Genomic DNA, 20,646 nt, shown 5'->3' on the forward strand with positions numbered 1-20,646 from the left:
AGGACCAGACTTCAAATTTTGAGAAAAAAGAAATTGGCGTGAAAATCGAAAAATTCCGAGTCATGTTAAAACACTCATTTCTCATTTTTTTTACTGCTTCTGTTTTACTTGATTTCGCTTTAATTCACCTTCTGCTTCTTTAATTTTTTTGCACATAATTCTTTGTTTTATGCTGGGTGTTTTTTCACCTTACCTTAATTTTGGCCAATATCAACGATTTTTTATTCTCTATGCAATATTTTATATATATATTTTTTTCTTTCAGGCGCAAATATTCTGCGACTTTACTCCTTTTATATAATTGTCATTGCAGTCAATGGTATCACCGAGTGCTTTGCCATGGCAACAATGAACGAAGAGGAGGTTTCATATTTCTAGAATTAATGTAAAAAACTAATTTAAATCATACATTTTCGCGCTTCATTACTGGTATTTCTTCCGTTGAATGCCCTTGCTGTCAATACTCAAGAATATTGAGTGGATTGTAATACATCTGTTAGTAATTGTTTCTGTTAGAAAGGGCATAAACGTGTATCATGAACAGTCGGGCATTTCCCTGTCTGAAAGTTGTCAGTCCGCCTATTGGTTTAGCTGTCGATTTCGCTGCGATAATTCGGATTCTTGCTTTTGTCTAAAATCTTATGGGATATACTTCACGTATTTCTTCAGTCGATAATTAGCACTTGAATTAGGCATTTTTCTTTCATAATTTTTTCAATTATCCAACTTGGACACAAATTCTATCTTCTTAATGGAACTTCTACATGTTACGAAATTTCAGCTTCTTTCGCATGGCTGGTTTTTGTTTTTTTCCTCCCCCATCCAGATATTTCTATCGTTTCTGCTTTCATACACTGTCGGTGCATACGGTTTGATACTAGCAAATATTATCAGTATGCTAATGCGAATAGTCTACAGGTAAGTACTTATTTTGTTGCGATTTTATTGACTTTTCAAGATAGATCTGAATAAATTTTAGCAATAAAAAATTCGTTTTGACTTAATGGTGTAATAGAATTAAACTAATCATTCTTCAGCTGGAGGCATATTCGTCGTTTTTCATGCGGTCAAATCAGTTTTTTGCATACACTTCCAAATTTTTCAACAATTTTAATTCTCCTCTTTTGTCTTGTTGTAACTTCACTTTCCCTTCTGGTCAGTTTCTTGAACTTAATAAAAATTGCGAAATGTCAGAAAGAATTAGTTTCTATTTGAGAATTTTATTTCTTTAAACTAAAGGAATGCCCTGGGTTTTGTACTTCTATTTCCCAGTCCCAATTCCTTTGACAGGTGAAGTCTAATGATGATATTCACTTCAGATTTCGTGACACATTCCCACGGTTTTCATCACTTCGTTAAAAACTTGTCATTTTCTGAATTTAAGCCAATAATCAGATTTTACTAAATTACTAAAATTTTTAGCTCGACTATAATAAGTTTGATTTTAGATTTTCGGTGGGATTGATGGTGTAATGCATAATGCTGCGCACGTAGCCGTTGGATGTTCCTTATTCATTTTTGTTATCAATCATATCTATCAAAATGATTTGCATGTTGTCAAATTCCTAGGTGACAAATTACTGGGAGCTCATGATGATTAAAGCTTCCACTATTATTAAGTATAGAAGGCATGTATCGTTGATTTTCCATGCCACTGTATTCTAGGTTCAGGGCATATCACAATAGGCCCATTAATTTTATTAACTTTTCGATAATTTCATTTTTTTTTTTTGTTTTCACAAAAAACATAGCATTCTTCTATTTTCTCTACTAAAATTGTTTTGTCATTTTATTAATTATACTTGTCACATAAAGCATTAAAACTTTTGGAATTTCCGAATGTTCAGTAAGATATTTTTTCCGTCTTTATTTTTGTCGTTTATCATGTATACGTCTTGAAGCTCTGCGTCTTTCGCAATTTAAAAATTAACTTTTAAGAACTTACAGGTGCTTGCTTCAATTGGAAAAGTTCTCAAAGTTCCATTTTGAGTCTGGAATTGGTGGCATAATGGTGATCATTTCCCATATTTCTAATTTTTGGCCGCTTTATCAATGTAAATGATTTAATAAGGTCAAGAAGTCTAAGTGTGATTAAAACTAGTTTAAGGACGATAAATTTAATGGACAGTTCAATAGTTATTATCTCCGAAATATACCCGTAATCCATAATTTATTACTCTGGACATGATAATTGCATGCACAGTTGACTTTTGACACCCAAGTACCACGCATTAACTAAAATTAGGAGGAGTTCTGGTTGAAATACAGTATTAGCATAAATACGTAAGCTGAATGTGACACATAGTTCAAAGTTATAAAGAAAAAAACAGAGGGAGCATAACAAAATCGAGTAACGACCGATATTTGAAGTATGTTGATTATTCGCACCTCTGTTTCATTACAATGCAATGCTTTAATCGTAATCCTTGTCAAGTTTTTCTTCATATTGTAAATTTGTGCACGCTTTTATTTCTCTTCGAAAATATATATGTTACACTTAATGATTATAGTAATGATTATAGTAATGTTGGTAAGATATTGATAACGGTATGGTATTGATAATGATAACTCTGTGGCGGTGTTGATGACAATCATAGTGATAGCACTGACGGCATTTCCATAATGACTTCTTGATCCCGCTTAAGGTTTAAAACCCTACTAATTACTGCACTTAAGATTTGAAACCCGACTAATAATTGCCAATATTTCGCCATGGTATTAGTGAGGATGATGACGAAGGGATGATAACGTTTTACCACTGAGCAAAATGAAATCGAAAGGAAGTGCCGGGAGAAAGTTTTGTCGCTGATAAAAGAAGAGAAGCAAAACAAAATAAAATTTAGTTGTGGTTTTGGTGTCATCACTTTATGCCTTTCATGCTGATAGTGGAAATAACCAATTTGTCTGTGGATATATCGTTTACCCAAATTAAGCTAGGATAAGGTCGATACAATGATGGTTTTAGCTTTTGTTTTTAATTTGCAATTAAATACAAGTTTTCATCTGTTCACGATTTATTATATTTGATTTTGATTTTAAAATCTTAAATTCAAGAGCAGTTTAATAAACTATCATTCCATTCAATCTTGAGTGTGATAAGATAGCCTTATCTTCTGAAAAGAAAAAATTAAATACTATTAAGAAGAGTATAGAGGAAAAAATGGCTGGATAGTAATGTGCAAGCAGAAAGATCAAGTGAAATATATAATGGATTTCGGCACCAAAGGATGATTCGATCAAATTACCTGAGCAAGCAAGAAAGTTCCTGTGATTAAAACACATCAGAATGGTTGGAAAAAGAGAGGAAATGCTTCAAATAAACTCTTTGCTCACATCAAAAGAAATTTGTAAAGTCTAGACTTATGTTAATTCCTAAAAAAGTTCCTCTAAAATGCGCCAAAAGATGGAGAGGACGTGAGTTTCGTCAAGTTAGTGACAATCCATTCGTTGCTTTTCTGGAATTTCTCAAGTTTTAGTATTGTCAGTGAAATGCATCATAGAAATGGGCTGAGGAGGACCTGGTCGAGACGATGACCTTCGTCACCCAAGAGGATGGAACAACCAACTGTTCTATCGTTCACTTCTCTTCCCTCACAGTTTTTCAGCAATTCTCATTCAACATCACTCCGGTCATTTTGCGTGATTAAATCATATCGTCAAAAAAGTCTTCATCTTCTATTGTCACCATCGTTGCTGGTTATGATTAGTATCATTCTGTAACTTTCATTCACTACATTTCCGCTAAACTAATCAAGCTGATATAGATGATCCAAAATACATCTAAATCAGTGCATTCATCTTTTTCTCTGAATTTGATAAAATGTCCATCTTTGCTTAGGCTTAGAAAACTCAACAGTAATTTCTAGAAAGTATTAATATTCCTCTTTGCAACTTCTTACACTGTGTTCCAAGAATTCGTCAACTTTTGAAGAAGCTATGCTAAACGAAGAATCTGAAGAAATCGACCGAACTTGCCGCCACTGTTGCCAATGATTTTAGTACTAATATTGCCTTCAGTAGCAGAGACTGGTGCACATTCATTATTGTCCATTGCCTCTCGAATAATTTGATATCTATTTGGCTTATTTGAAACTTAACTTAAATATATTTAATGTTCTGTTTGACATTATCTTTATGTGAACATGATTTTGGGGAACTAATTATTAAATCCAAATCTAAAAATAACTTATACCATCCAGATGGCCAAAAGTTTGAAAATTTGGTGTAGCGTGCTTTTATTTGGAGACTACAGCCAAATATTACCCAAACATTATTACCTTTACATGAATTGTTTATCAGGGAAAGTCATCTCGACTCATACTTTTAATGTGAGGTTTCAAAGTACCTATTGCTTCTATAAATATAAACATGTTTAATTAATTAATGTATCTTCACTATTTCACGTCATTGTGCTAGGATTTGATTTGGATATTAATTTAATTTCACTATTCGGTTCATAATATAGTGCCTCGAAACTAGTTTGTACAGCATTCTCTTTTCGTTACGAAAGTAATTATAGTACGTTTATTTATTTTTCCGTCCATTGCTCATATCGACTTTCCTTGCATTACCTGCACTCCATACTTCTTCTTAAAATCCGTTTCAGTATCACCATCAAAAGTGAATGGTGAAACACGTCTTACCACATTTCACTTCTCTTGACACTACTAGATTTGCAGCGCTTTGAATAACACTGACAATAGGAAATGTCATTGCAGATTATCTTTCTTCATATCTATAAGTTTTGGATGATCTATAAAAGTAGAAAGGTAACGGAAATACTTTAAAATGATTTAATTTTCAATAATTTTATGTTTTGTGTTCTATAATTTTCACTCTAATTTTGAGTTTCGTAAGTAAAAATTTGTATATTTTCCATATTTACTTGAGTTTCCAGTCTTTTTCTTCAAAAAAAAAAAAAGAAGTTATTACACAGATCTATGTGTGACATATGATTCAATCAACATCGCACTATTGAATAACTCGATAATTTGTTGATCCTAATGATTCATTCTCGTCACACTGCTGTTGAAACAAGCAATTGGATAATCTGATGATTTAACCTAACAGTTAAAGAAATTTGTAACTATAATGAGTCACAATTATTCGGTCATTTTACTCGGCCTTTTTCTCATTCATCGTTTTCAAAAATTGTTAATCAAACTTCTTCACGATGCATCAATTGCAGATTAATCTGTTGTATTGTACAAAATGCCATTTTGTATATTTAAAAAAAAAAAGTCTTTTAGAGAAATAAGATTGTCATCAAAAGAAAAAAAAAATTATTTCTCTCAAATGTGAACTCTTCTCATCAAATCAGTTATCATTGTTAAGCGACAAATTTTCCAAAACAAAAAATCGTTTCCTAAAATTACCAAATTTTTTCAAATTCCGAACTGTAGTACTGAAATAAATAAACGCAGTTGGTTTAAAAAGAAAGTCTTCCTAACTTGCACTTCGGAAGACTTTTTTCCCCAACTTGCATACATTGAAAAATGTCAGATTTGATTAGAAGTTTGGTATTTGGTAAATTTATTAGCATTTCACAGTCTTCCGAAAACATTTCGACACAGTGTACTGTGAAAAGAACTTCGCATTTTCCGATATGTAACTCATAAATGTATTTCTGCAAGCTTGTTAGGATACAATCACTAATATGTTATGGAGTAAACTGAATTTATTTCAAATTGTCTCATAGTTCTTGTTTTTGACAAAAAAAATGACAGTTTCTTCATTTCCAGAACTACATTTCATTTTTTTTTCCACTCTTTTGCCTCTTACGTGCACGGTATCTGTAACCGATAAATTTTATTAAACATAAATTTTATTAAACCTTCGGGAAAGAAGGACGAATGAATTAACTGCATATATGGTTAAATATAAACAAGGGACCAATTTTATTTTGCTTTTTTAAGTAACTAGTACGAAAATATTGTAGTTTCTACAGTCATTTACATCCAAAAATAATATCAACTTATATCCAATTCAGAATGAACATCTCTTTCTGAAATATATTTTGAGTGATCACGGAAATGAATATTCATCGAGAAAGTAATTAACAGCGATGTGGAAGTACGCAATTATTACTATCTCAAGTCATATTTAGAATAACAGAAAATGTCCAAATTGCATCGCACAATCGTCTTTTTGAATTTTTATTTATCAGTTCTCGGGTTTCGAATTCCTTTATTTTTTTTCAGTTTTGGAACAAAATATTTTCAGTTTTTTTGCTATAGCATTTTCAATAAAGCAAACATTTTCTTGATAATTTTATACAAACTGGTTTCTTATAAACTCTTAAAGTTTGAAATTGCATTTCTTTTAAAACTGAATTTCAACTTCGGAGCTCTAAATTGAATTAGCAGATTTTGGACGTAAAAGTGTTTTAATCAATGCCTAATTTACGTCATGTTTAATTTCAACAACTGACAAAGTTTTAAGTCTTAATTATCACTTTCTTCTCATCATGGAGAAGTGATTAATTCCCCATTTTGATTCGTGATTATTATTTGCTTTTTTTCTGAATCACTATGCATTTTATGATTTTTTTTACGAAATTACAAATTTAAATTTCAATGAATACAAACTTATCAATGTTGCAAACGACCAAAAATATCCCATCGTTATGGTCGTAAGGTGATCCCGATATGTGGATTAGCATTTCCTTGTTATTTTCTTTAAAAAAGACTTTTTGCGCAGGTAAAGAAATGCTTTTTCCTTGCTATTTTCTTTAAAAAAGACTTTTTGCGCAGGTAAAGAAATGCTTGATTCGAATCTTAAATTTTGGAAAGAGAAGCACTTAGAAGCCTCGCAGGTTTTTCATTGTTTGCAATAATTATGTCTTTCCATAACAGAAACTGTCTTTCTGTTACAAAAATTCTTATTAACAAATAAAATTTACAAATTTCAACGAATAATATAGAATTTTACTTTGAAAGCTTAGTTTATTTAGTATTTTAGGTAGTCTGGATACTCTTATCTGCTTAAATCAAGATAATTGTAATATAAATTACTGTTAATACTGTTTTGTCAGAAAGGAGTTATAAAGCACTGAAGTTTTTAAGCACTGAACATGAAGCACTGAACCTTTGAGCACTGAAGTTTCACTTTAGGTTGATATTTGAATTCGCGGTAAGCGTATAATTCGGGCGTACGTTGCCAAACTTAGATGGCTCATGGATTACTATTAGTGGTTCTGTTTGGTTGTGACATGCGGTGCAGGAGGATTTTGTGGTTCCTCAGATGGATCAAGGAAGTTTTTTAGATATGTACTGTGAGATTCACGGGAGCAGGTCTAGTCCGTAAGCGTCGATATGGATGGAAGGGGATGTAGGTCCAGTATTCCTTCATCCTCTGTGTGTATTCTTAAATTTCGCGTGTTTCCATTTTATACTCCACAGTTTACGTAATTATTTTAGTAATGAGGTATTCTATGGAAAAAAATAAGAAACGACGCGATCGTTTTCGTTATAATCAAAATGTAAAACAAAGATGGGTGGAATCAGGATGTTGTGGATTATTTTTTACGTGTAATGGGAATGAAAAGCAAGCAGTACGTGAAGCGTATAATGTCATCGAACAAGCTCTGGAAATATGGAAGAAGGATGGTCATTCAGAAGAAGATTCCGATGATGAACTTGCTGAAAAAGGGACTAATTTCGGCAGTGATCAGGAAGATGTCGCAGATTCGGTGAAACGATTTTGTGATCAAGGTTTTAGTTCTTATTATCTTTAGTTCTCTTATTACCAGACTGTAAAGTTTTATCGTCCCACGCAGTTCTTTTTTCTTCTTAAATCTATATATCAATTTTGTCTAAAAGGCGTGGTCAGGTATTGAAAGATCTTGAAGTATAGGATGGGAAAAAGATGCACTTCGAAAGGATTTTTTTAAAAATTAAAAGAGTTTTGAAAAAAACTTTTCTATCATATAGCTTTAGCTTGTTTTTAATTTTACAGCCATTTGGTCGTGCTGATTATGCGCCATTTGAGCTTAATATTTTCCCTACCTGTAAGTATGCTTGTTGAATTTCACGCAGGTTTGTTACCTGATGGCAATAGATACATTTCGTCTTCGAATAACTAATTTGAACTTAGCCATTTATGAAGTATTTTTGAAATTTGCATTCAGCCGATTTAAATACTATCCGATAACTTCGTAAGGAAGTAAGGATTAGGTCTATACAAAATCAACAGCCAAAGAGGATAGCCTATTCGAAATTTAAGCAAACAAACTTTTGGGCATTAAAATTGTTTGTTAGATAAAGAAAGAGCCAAATGATTGCAAATTAAAATTATGAAAAATTGTGTATTTATTGAAAAAAACATTTGAAAAGGATCGTCGTTCTTTTTTTGCATACTTTAATTGGACTTATCAGACAAAACAACATCTGAGGAACAAATACACAGGTCTACATGGCTAATGAGATAAGTGACCTGAATTGGTCAATTAACTGAAAAAGCACATGTCGCCCATTAATACTCTACATTAATCAAGTGATAAATGCCTTTGATGAACAACTCAAAATTGCTCACTAACAGAACAAAGATCTTCTGTAGCACGAAGCGACAGCAGAAATGTGAAAAAGCGGAAAATATGGCAGCGACCAACTGGTACGAACAATTGCTTATTTTTTACTGTGAAAGGTGTAAATGACAAGAACGTATATGATTTTGTGGATTATCTTGTTGAAATGGTGCTGAAAGAGCGGTGCTGTCGTCTGCTGCAACGGGTATGGCCGGTGGAAAGAACTTGCCGAGTGGATATGGTCGAATTAGATATGGTAATCTAATTGATTTTAGTAGCTAATGTTCCTCTCAGAAATCTTCAGTTTCATATTAATAGATTGTGTTAAACGCAGCATAACAACTGCAGGAGTCATTTGTACAAGAAAGATCAGGGTTTCCTTAAACCATAATGCTTTCAGGACATATGATTCCTCGTATTCTCTTTCCTCAGTGATATACCATTTGTCTATCCTCTCCTTCTCTCCGGTCTCTACTGCTCTTCCTTTCTATTCTTTTGGAATTTGAAATATTAGAGGATGTGATGAATAGGAGTAGAGGTATTCTTTTCGTGGTGGGCTTTATATTTTTTAATTTGAATAAAAAAGATCCCTTTAGTCACGTATACAAAACATTTTATGATTGCGATTGTTGGATTGTTTATGATTGCGAAATTTAAGTAGTTTTTTTCTCCGCCTATTGCAGTCATCACAATTTTTGTCTAACACGATTGAAAACAATTTCAAACAAAGGTTATTTGAAAAATTGTCGCGTCTGGGAAGCCAAAGACAGATGATGTGCAACAAATGTCATGACCCCAATTGGTCGAAATACATTTTTATTTTTTAATGCACAAAAGTACATTCTTTCTTCTCTATCATCGGGTGGACTATGGTGATTTCAGGAAGTGAGTCGACTGGTCTCGAGGCATTTTCATCCGACTGAAGACGGTAAATGGCCAACATACTTGTTCGATTTTAAGGCGCGAAATAATGATAGCTTGGGAAAGGGTGATGTTATGGATATGGTACTGCTAGCCCTGAAACAGTTGGCACCGGACAGTCATGTTTCGCTGGATAACCCACATATTGCCGTACTAGTACAAATTGTGCACAAATCCGTAATGCTGTCATGCATCAAACATTTCCTCGCGCGAAGAAAGCTCAGCTTGCATCACAAAAAATGAATGAAAATGCAGCAGCGGCAATAGACAAATAAAAGATAATGTAGATTAAAACTGCAAAACTAAAGAATGTGTGGATTCTGGTGGTTACCATAACATTGAAATGGATAGCAGCGTAAATTTGTGCTTATGCTTGTTTTCAGTTGCACTTCATTGATGTTACGATACCAATCATATTTCAAATCGGTCCTAATCATCGATATCTTGAACAGAGGGGAATGAAGCATTTCGAAAGTTAGGTACTGTAATCTCTTTTATACGGCTGGGGCGTGACCATGCTTGATGTTTTATCGTACAATCAACAGTCCATGTTAATAGATCGATTATTTTTGATGAGACCATTTGATAAATTTCGTCGGCAACAATAGTATGAGTAGAAATAGTACGCTACGTGCTGAATAGGTTTTTTTTCTATGGTTCCCACTTCTTCAATGGATCTTACGAGACGTATCCTTATTTGTATGATAAGTTTAGATGGTAGGGGAAGTTTTTATTAAATGAAAAAGTTGCGTTCTTACTGTTTTAGCAGTAACAGTTATGTATCCGATGTTTTAAATGAACATTTCCACCCAGCCGGATTGCTGCCAGAAATGTACACATTTTTGTCTTACGCTTTATGGTTTCTATCCTCAATATTTTATAAATCATACTTCTGCGATTCTCAGTTTGTTTGTGCGAAATTGACGAGAGGAATGATGAAAGGAGGGGTGCATATTGTAACCACAACATGATGAATATGACAATTTGAAATACGTCAGAGTAGTTTAGGAACTGTTTTACATTGTTTAGTTGGGGGAAGATCCTATGTTTCAGCTGTTGCGTTATATTTCTTTTTTCTTTTTTGTTTTAATTATGCCAGAGGTTTTGAAAAATAATTTAAAAGAGTATTCTGGATTTATCCTGTCGCGTTACTTCTCTTTTTCCCTTGCCAAAACTAACCGACAGAATGGGTGGAACAGCTGTTTCAGGGGGAAGTTTCAGATTTTTCATTTTGACACAGGTTAGCCAGCCATATTTCTTCAATTTTATCATGGCTAGGCTTCGCCAATGAAAATTTGGGAAGAGTTCTACCTGCGCTTTTTGCAAACGTGGGGTATCTTTCCAGCTTTTCCAGTTAATTTCTAGGTGAGGAACAGCTTGTGCGGAACTGGTCCCACCCTTTACTGCTCAGGTCCACCTGCCAGGGCTTAGCGAGCTAGAACGGTGACAGTGAAGTGCTCAGGATGTAGGTTTTGTTAGAATAACCTTCCCATAAATGGATGGCCTTACAGAACTGAACGAGCTTCATCTGCCCAAATTTGAAGTTAGGGTTGTCCTACCTTCTGGTATGGTTGCCGAGAGAGCTAGCTACCCATCTGGCCCATGGACGCATGTTATCTGACCTTCAGTTGAGACCTGTCTGATATGAGAGATCCTACTGGAGGCATCTGCGTCGCTCAGTTTGCGCTAGTATAACTTGCGACCTAATATGGGCACGCAAGCTTCTCCCCCGAGACTAGTGGTTGTCCGTGGCGAAGAGTTTGGTATAGCTTGCTGTACTAAGCAAGCAATTTTTCAAGTTGTGAAGATTATTCGGATAATTCCAAGCCTAGATGAGTATTGATATTAGAGGTTCATTTTGTGGGTTCCAAAGTTTAAATTCTACTGAACTTCATCAAAATCAATTTTTTTGTGTTTTTCTATTTTAGATTTAGTGATTCGTGAAATTCGTTCACCAAATTAATTGTTTATTGTACGGTATACGAAAGTCATTTGCTGTGAAGTAATGCTGTCGAAGGAAAAGAGTGTAGTTCGTAATTCTTTTGTACTTGTAGTTCTTCTGTACTTTTGTAGTTTGTAGTTCTTTTGCAGTTATTGCAGTTCTTTTGCAATGGTTGTAGTTCTTTTCTGTCGTTGATTTTAGATTTGTTATCCTTGCAGTTTGCCTTACAGATTGATGTCGTTGGTTTTGGTTTTTGTGGATTCTACTAGTAATAATGGTACTATAAGAGCTTTAGTCAGTGGTATTGAATGTTGGATAGCTAAGATTAACAGATTCGAACTGTCTACAATCTAGCTCATCGATACTGGAAAAGGGGTTCTGTTTAGCAGTCAGTGCTTCTTAGGGGAGACACGGTAAACAACAATAATCATAGTAGTAGGCACTTTGGATCGCTCCATGCGACAATTGATTGTCAGTAAGAAGGACAGAGGAACAGAGGGGCAACGCATTCTTCATGGTCTTTCACTTTCTTTAGTGCCCTTTCGATGGTCTCCTGCATTTGAAAGGAAAAAAAACCTCTATTTTAATTTTTTTAACGTTTATGTTAGAAAATTTTACATATTATGACTTAGTACGCTGGCTTCGCATATTGTGATTTATTACGTTAGATCAGTGTCATGTTACCGTCAGTATATGTTGGCTTATTTTTCTGTAGTTTCTGTGGGCGATCATTGATCTGGAGTTAAATAAATGAAGCATCGGTTTTCTCAGGTTTTTCTTGTCAACTGTATAACTGCTTTTTATCTATGACAAATCAGTAGGTATTCTTTTGATAAGCTTGCATAAATGTAGATGTACGTATAATTTTACTTTCGATGATTTACTTTTGATGATGCTGTCACCAAATGGCAAACAATCGCACTGTACTATTTTGTACGATCGTTTAACCAGCATAATATCACATCCATGCATTTATATTCCTTACATTATTTTGAAAATTCGTTTCGTTTTCCTTAAATTTCATTTTTTCTCGGCTCTTTATTAATTTAATAATACGAGATAAGTAGTTGTGTATTATTTGTTTTGGCCTCATGGCTTAATTTCAGCATGCTCCGGCAATCGCGATCCGCTTCGGATGTCTGGAAAAGTTACAGGTCAGAAAGGAAGGAGTGATTGAGTCTGTCTTGACTTGGACTTGTGAATATTAACTCTTTTCCTTAGTAGGTTTTCAGGTGAGAGAAATTCAGATTGGTGAGAAAGGAGCGAAATACATTTGTGAACAATCGCTAGGTTGCACATGATTGAATAGACTATTTATCAACATCGTCAAGAAGCTTTTGTATGTGGAATTTAGTGATTTTAGATACTGCTACCTCGCATTTTGTCCGGATTGTAATTGTAGTCGGTCATTCTTAATATAAGGTTTCGGATTACACTTACTGAAAGTCCCCAGTCTTCGTCATTTCAGACTTTCCGGTACTGTCATCAACGTTCCTGTTTAACTGCGAACTTTGGGTTGTATGGATAAGCAATGTTTGTTCTTTTTTTTTATTCCAGAACTGTCTATTTGCTTGGTCAACTGTTATAATAACAAGTGCAATCGTGAACCATCAACCATAATAACTGCAGCAAATTCAACACACAAAACGGCTGAAGTAATCAAAATTAATGTGGTATGGTTCTTGTTAAATTTCGTCAAATTTCATTTTCGAGAATTCTCAGAATAGAGTGACAGGAGTGGGATTATAATTCACTATCCTTCAAATTAAAGTTTTGAATTAGAATGAAAATTTACTTGAAACAGAGTAGGCTTGAAATAGGATATAGCTAAACACAGAAGTATAACCTTAAGTTATGCTTTATCGTACCATCAGTTTCAAAACTTCCATAGCTAAACTAAATGGCGAAAGGTTGAGACGGTAATATGATCTCGATCATGAAACTTGGTTTTCTTAGCATGAGCTATGATTAAATTTAGTATCGAAATATAGACTCCGCGGGCATCACGAAAAGTTATGCGTAAGCTTTTAAAGTTTTTTATTTGATGCGGCTAGCTTGAAAATGGAGAAGGAACGATGTAAAATTTATTCTTCATAACAATAACCACGAATAATGCGTTTTCTTTGCGAAAAATTTACCTTTAAAGAACATTAGGGATCGTGTAACTTAATGCATAATTAAAATATAGTCGTTCACTTCAATTATTTATTGTCTTTGAAGTACAGCGAGAACAATGCTGAAAAAAAGACGCAAATAATGGACTAATGTCCGCTGTCGTGATTTTCGCTTTCGTAATATCAATACGAGAAGCGCTGTTTGAAGCTGTGTCATGAAGAGTGAATTTCAAATTGAAGAATTATCTGATATTTTCTGTTTTTGCGATAAGAAATGTATGGAAGTATTTTTGAGGAAAATTTTAAATTTTATATGAAGAATTTCATCCGGAAGCAAACTTTATGTTAAGAAAAATTTACTTTTCTTCAATGCTAATTCTTTATCTCATCTTTGAATGAAGTTTTTAGTTTTTTATTAAAAAGAAAAAGTTGATTAGGACCATTAAGATGGTTTGGATAAAGAAAAAGAACTCTAGATAATTCTGCAGTTTGAAATGTTATTTTTCATAACGACAGTCCTAATAATGCTTTTTGTTTGCAAAATTATAAAAACAAAACTGGTCACACTGATCCCTTTCCTTCCATTCCGTAGTTGAAACCTTTTTAACAAGTGTTTGAAGTTTGAAGTTGAAATTTTTGAATTGAATTGAAAGTCTGTTGTAAGGCAGCTGATGTTCAGTAATTTATGGAAACAGCCGTTTTAGTATGATGAAGAGAATACTATGTATTTACTCAAGTTAGCAGTTAGATGGCTCAAGGCTTAACAATTCAAAATGTATAATAACACATGGCAAGGTTAACACTAAGTCGAATGAATATCAGTAAACATGTTATCTGTTCTATTGCGACATGAATGCTTTGGTTTATTTTTTTCTATGTTTACATATAAATATATATATAAATAACATTCTGAAAATGTAACTAACTGAATCTTTGGCAGGGTGAGTATGCCACATCATCACTATCATACGTGTCATGCGTTTCGAATGGTGGTGGTACCATAGATCGCATTAGAAGACGGGCATCAACACAATCCATTTATCAAAGCATCCATTCTAGTAGACTACGCCATCAGCGGAATCGAAATAATATGGAAGATTCCATGGATTTTATTCCAAGTGGTATCACTAGTGGTATATATTGAATTTTGTTTTATTTTTCGTTGTATAAGATTGTTCGGCTATTCGCTATAATTCTGGTGTAAAATGAGATGTTTGATATGTATTGGTGATATGCAACCATCAGGGTGTCTGTTCTGATCTGCCGATGGCTAAGCTATTTTTTGTTCTAATTATCTGCCAACTTTTTCTGAAGCGACATTGTTTAGATTCACCAGTAGTAAGCTGCCCAAGCAACTATTTGCTTGCACAGCATTTGGTATCATCTCAGAATATCACAACACCACCGCTAGTTAACAGCGGTTCAAATATTCTGGAATCTACTGAATTTCACGATGGTTTACATGCAAATGTCGTACTCGCTAACATGTCACATTTTCGAGATGAAAAATTCATGTGTGATATTGAAATTGAGGTATGTCCAGATGTTTATTATGCACAATTTTGCATAATTCTTTTCTGTTATACAGCGCAGTTATATTAACATTCAGGGCATTAACAGTTAAATTTTCTATATGCTTCCATGACAAAAAGTGCCTTATTTGTTCCAATTCATTTTTAAATATATTACAGTTAGGAAGAATTTTATAACTTAAATTTATTTATATATTGCTTTTGCTCGTCAAATATCATTTTCATTTTAAAAAAAGGACAGAACAGCAGGCAAATTCTTTTAAGAAATATAAATACAATAAGCATTTGTATGAGGCAAGTCGGCACGAAGAAAAATATGTAGGGATTGACAATATGCCGTACTCTTCTTGGGCATAGTTTTACCGGCCCATAGTCATATAGCGCCTTTTCTTCATGGCAAACTTTTTTTCTACTTTTATCAAGAATATTTCAAATATTAATATTAGTTTTCGATTCCGTTAAACTCGGAAAAGTATTTATCTTCTGTATTTTCAAGAGGTTATACTTTGTGGCTGAAGAATAAACAGAAGGAGTACAGCATGGTCAAGATAAGGAGACGACACATTTCTGGGAATTCTTTTTCTTTTCTGATCGGTAGGTGTAGCTTCCAGTTCATATATTTCAGGTTGAAGGGGTCATTTTCAGTGGTCATCGATATGTTCTTGCTGCAGCTATACCATATTTTCATTCAATGTTTGCATCTGAAATGATCGAATCACGTCAAAGCAGGATTGCTATTCAGGTTGATAGATCGTTTTTTCCCCTGTTTTTTTTTTAGACCATATTGATTGTTTTTTTTGTCTGGGATTTCATGGATAAATGTATCCTATTTCATTCCGAAAAATATACATGTGTGATGGCTGATATAATACATCATGTTGTACCTATCCGTCTACTTCCATTTTATTTATTGAACTTATAAACATTCCAAAACAATTTTTTACAGGATATACCTGCTGTCGCCTTCCAACAACTTCTGGATTTTGCTTATACCAGCAGGGTTCATATCAATGGTGATAATGTTCAGCAGTTGTTATACGCCGCCAGCATTTTACAGGTATTTAATTCCTTTCCCAAGTAATGAACTGTGACTTATCTGCAACCGGGAAAACAACAAGTTTTTCCACGTTTTCACTGTGCAGTAATCACTAATATTATACATCAGATGTTTAATTTTTATTTTTGCAGATGGATACTGTATGTGGTGCATGCCAGCGTTTTCTAACGCAATATTTGACAACCGCCAATTGCCTTTCTATTCGTCAATTCGCTGAGCAGCACAACTGCGTCAGCTTGATGTCATCTGTTGATGATTTTGCAATGGAGCATTTTCCAGTATACTTTATCAGGAATTATAACAAACTGTTTCTATTTGAATTGGAAATGTGGATATTTGGATATTTTTGGAAATTCATTGTTCTGAAATTATGTTTATGTTTAGGAATTACGAGTGCTTCCGGATTTCATGCGGATACCATTTGGCCATTTGGTAGATCTTCTACGTAGTTCTGACTTGAAAGTTAACAATGAGCAGGAGGTTATTTGCTTTTCCAATAAGAAGTAAAAAGAATGAATGAATGTTTCATAAGGTCCATTTGCCATATCCTGAGATGGTGAATTCCAAATCGATGGTTATCTTAAATAGATGGAATAAGGAATCAAATTTCTAGCTTGAAAATTTCCAGGTTTTTGAAACAGTAATATTTTGGGTGGAAGAAAACATTGAAGAACGAAGAAGTTGTTTACCGGATTTACTTGCTCTTGTTCGCCTGCCGCAACTACCCACTCCTTATTTCTTGAACAAAGTGAAGAAACATCCTTTAATCATGGTATGTCCCAGATATTATTTGAAAAACTATCTGTTTTCACCAAGGAATTAACTTCATTTATTTAGTAATCAAGAAATTACCGTAATTGTTAGTTGCTTGATTATGGGGTGCACTGTGGATATGCGGTAATTTAGAAATGATTAAATATGCACGACAACTTTTCAGGAGTGCGTTCGTTGTCGCGATTTGGTAGCAGATGCGATGAGTGAAATGATGCGTGCCCAAATTGGTCCCGGGATTAGTAGTGTGGAGAGCGCATCATTCTCACCAGTATTTCCTCCTGTAGGAAATGGGGGTCTTTATTCAAGCAGCACTACAAATTCTCAAGGTATATCGGGTTTGAAAATTTTCCTTTGGGAAACTTGCCGAAATAAGTAGATTTGTATGACAGATTTCGACAGCTTTTGACAATTACGATATTGGTATTTCTCACCCTCAAGAAAAGGCTTCGATACAAAATTTCATTGTTTTAAAAATTGTCAAAATATAGGTGTAATAACGGACATTTCCGCGACAAAGCATATGTATGCACCGGCACCATCATTCGGAGTGTGGACAAATTGTAGACCGAGAAAAAGTGCAGCAGGTGTTATATTTTGCGTTGGTGGGCGAGGTGATTTCTATTCATCTGTAATTCGCTTTTGACGAACGGATTTTTTTTTTCAATCACACAGGTGTTACAATTGTTGCGTACGTGAGAACTACATTTTTGAAGACAGGAGTTGAAAACATTGAGATGGCAGAAGAAAAAGACCAGATTTTTTGCAGGTACATCGGGTGATCCATTCCGTTCGGTAGAAGCATATGATTGGCGACGTGACAGGTGGTTTTCAATAAGTGATATGAATATCCGGCGACGGCATGTTGGTGTAGTTAGCGCTCAGGGGAAGCTGTTAGTTAAATAGTTGATTCGAATACGGATTTTTAAAAATATTCTGCCATATTGTTTCAGTAATCCGCTTTTATCTTGTAATAAAGCAATTTAATTTATCACATTTAGCATTTTTTTTTTGTTGTTGAGAATTTAGCATTTTGCGATATAATGATTTACCACAAGTTTGCAAAATCAAACTGAGCAAATCGTTTTTTTCCCTAAGCAGGTAACTTCTTCGAACTTTTTCTCTCTAATAAAAGTTGTGACAAAATTGTTTGTGTACAATAAATTTAACTTTCCCCTATTTCTTGTTTTCTTCAGCTATGCAATTGGCGGTCACGATGGAACAAATCACTTAAGTTCCGCTGAATGTTTTGATCCTGCCACCAATATGTGGCATACCGTTGCTTCCATGGATACCCGTCGTAGAGGCATAGCTGTTGGAGCATTGGAAGGTGCAATATATGCCGTTGGTGGACTCGATGATACTGCGTGTTTTCAGGTATATTTTCATCTTTATTTAGCTCTTTCATTCTTCATTCCAGTATAATTTGTTTCTGAACTCTCTTCTTTTATAATGACATGTGACTTTAGAGACTTTGCTTGATAAATTCATAACTGAGTCGTGTCATATATTTTCGCCTATAGAAATGCCAAACTCTAACACTGGACGACTTAAGCTTTTTTTTCCGATTTCATTTCCACCCAGTTTGTTTAATAGTAATTAATTTTAGTTAAAGTAAATAAAGTGTTTTCTTGCAGACTGTAGAAAGATATGATATTGAGTCAGATAAATGGTCGGGTGTGGAGCAGATGAATGTACAACGTGGCGGTGTTGGTGTTGCCGCTGTAGGTAAGTTTGCTTGAAACGCAACTTATAATTCTCTTTTTTGTAAATATTCCGATTTTTAGTCGTTTCCTTTTTGCAGGCAAATATTTGTTTGCGGTAGGTGGTAATGATGGAACTTCATCACTCGATTCATGTGAACGATATGATCCACTTCTGAACAAATGGAAATTAGTTGCAAGCATGCAACACAGAAGGTTTATATACTTGAAACATTTCTACCTGATTTTTGCAGAAATTTGTAAAATTTAAATGAAGAATGGAAATTTATTGTTATGCAGGAACTGTTGACAATTACGCAGTTTGAATTTCATTTGTCTTACTTTTTTTTTACTTAACTTGTACAAGGTCGATTTTTTGTAAGAAAGAATTTTCTTTATTGAGTTTCGTATTTTAAAAATGAAAACGAGCAAGCAGTGTTTTCACGACCTTATATCACGTGTTCTTCCCTTTAGGTGCAAAAAAAGTTTCAGGTGTCTTTGGGATTCCTTTGCAAGCATGAAATTGCACCTTCCCATTTGCTGCACAATAGCTGACTGCTCTAATAATTCTCAAACAGCTTCTTAGGAATGTTTTTTTTTTTTTTGGAATCGAAAATCTTGCTTTAGAGCTGGTGCTGGTGTCACAGTACTTGATGGGTGTTTATACGCAATCGGTGGTTTCGATGACAATGCGCCGTTACCGTCATGTGAACGTTACAATCCAGAAGATAATACTTGGACATTGTTATCACAAATGTCATGCCCTAGAGGTATGACTTTGACTTTTCACATCGGGAAACCAGATTTGAACTGCCGTCTGAAGTTCATTTGAGCTTTTTCAAGGTGGTGTTGGTGTTGCATCTATGGGTGGGCGAATTTATGCAATTGGTGGTCATGATGGAATGAGATATTTGAATTCCGTGGAAGCATACGATCCGGTTACTAACCAGTGGTGTTCGGTGGCCACTATTAGCCAGTGCAGGTTAATCGTATTTTGTTTTCTGAGATTTCGCTTTTTTATTCTATAAATATCAACACTGAAAAGATTTTTCGTTTTTTCGAGGAAAAACATCATATAACATTAAAAATTTTCACATGAAAGGCATAGATCAGATCAGAATAGAAGGAGCAGCAGTCAGCCATAACTTTATTTTTGCATTTTAGAGCGGGTGCAGGCGTCGCATGGGCAGACTGTCGTGTTGACACTCTGTTACGACCACCATCAATGGCTCTTGGAAAAGACAGTGGTTGCGCGCCGTGTATTACGGGAGTTGCTCATTGTGTTTGATCTGATTTTTCTATATCGTAATCTTTTAGTAACTTAAAAATTACAGTTGCTGGTTAAATTTGATGGAGAATCAGCTTATTTATCCAAATTCTAAAAGAAATTAAGAAAACACAAGTTAAGAGAGGAAAGTAAGAGAAACAAGTGAAATGAAATTGGCAGAGGGTGTCCTTTTGCTCTCGTACTTCTGATTTTTTGGAAAAGGAGGAGAAGTAGGGATTTAACATTATAAGAATGGTTTACAAAAACTGGTGCAGAAGATCTTTAATTTGTAGCTGTCAAGGAATGTGTCACTGGAAACTAATAAGATTATTTAACAACACGAAAACATTTTGTGAAACAAATTATTGCTAGTTTTTTAGTCCAGACGAGGAAATTTTCTCTCTCCTATTAAGGAGTAACCAAACTAGTATATCATCACCGTGTAGCTTTATGTCAACCTTTTGTTTATTATCGTAGCATAATTTGGTTTACAATCTATTTCACGTTCTGTTACAAATATCATCTATGCATATATTTTGTTTCAGATGGAAAATAGCTTTGTTAGGACATCTTGTCTTTTAGTTGCACAGATTAGGTTGGCTTATTTTTCCTAAATTTGTTAAGGGAATTATTTGTGTGGAGATACGGACTTTGTTACAATTCCTTCCAAGTGATGAATTTGGAAAACTAGAAATCTAATAACTGTTTCCAGGAATTCCTCAGAAGGTCGAGTAGTAATCATTCAGAGCGATCCACTGGCGAGACATTAAGTGTGGCGCTTTCTAAAGTTACTTGAACTATCTGAAGTTTTTTTT

The 20,646-nt window shown here is 34.3% G+C and overlaps 3 protein-coding genes across 3 annotated transcripts in view; all 3 read left to right on the plus strand.

Annotated features, from left to right (window-relative positions):
• LOAG_16579 (hypothetical protein) overlaps positions 1–1,665 on the plus strand; it is a gene marked incomplete at its 5' end in the record, with an annotated part of 4,170 nt that extends 2,505 nt beyond the window's left edge. The window contains 4 exons of the mRNA XM_020449232.1: positions 266–363; positions 782–918; positions 1,038–1,155; positions 1,449–1,665. Of these exons, the coding sequence (XP_020307301.1) occupies positions 266–363; positions 782–918; positions 1,038–1,155; positions 1,449–1,601 (506 nt within the window). The 3' untranslated portion in view covers positions 1,602–1,665. The remainder of the gene's footprint in view (positions 1–265; positions 364–781; positions 919–1,037; positions 1,156–1,448) is intronic.
• A 5,747-nt stretch (positions 1,666–7,412) lies between these two features.
• On the plus strand, positions 7,413–9,817 carry LOAG_00804 (hypothetical protein). Its single transcript, XM_003136344.2, has 3 exons — positions 7,413–7,712; positions 8,557–8,780; positions 9,407–9,817. The coding sequence occupies exons 1-3, from the start codon at positions 7,421–7,423 to the stop codon at positions 9,686–9,688; spliced, it is 798 nt and encodes a 265-aa protein (XP_003136392.1). The 5' UTR covers positions 7,413–7,420; the 3' UTR covers positions 9,689–9,817.
• A 1,774-nt stretch (positions 9,818–11,591) lies between these two features.
• LOAG_00806 (Klhl5 protein) lies at positions 11,592–19,852 on the plus strand (the record flags this gene model as incomplete). The annotated part of the gene is made up of 19 exons (XM_020445553.1): positions 11,592–11,688; positions 12,494–12,541; positions 12,945–13,060; positions 14,442–14,634; positions 14,829–15,034; positions 15,659–15,775; positions 15,980–16,090; positions 16,222–16,368; positions 16,475–16,570; positions 16,719–16,862; positions 17,028–17,190; positions 17,353–17,475; positions 17,631–17,754; positions 18,058–18,238; positions 18,499–18,589; positions 18,666–18,780; positions 19,192–19,334; positions 19,408–19,546; positions 19,729–19,852. Exons 1-19 carry the CDS (start codon positions 11,622–11,624, stop codon positions 19,850–19,852), a joined length of 2,448 nt encoding a protein of 815 aa, XP_020303999.1. The 5' UTR covers positions 11,592–11,621.
• Between the last annotated feature and the right edge of the window lie 794 nt (positions 19,853–20,646).

Source organism: Loa loa (genome assembly GCF_000183805.2).
Source record: "Loa loa unplaced genomic scaffold supercont3.8, whole genome shotgun sequence".
Taxonomy (NCBI): Eukaryota; Metazoa; Nematoda; class Chromadorea; order Rhabditida; family Onchocercidae; genus Loa; species Loa loa.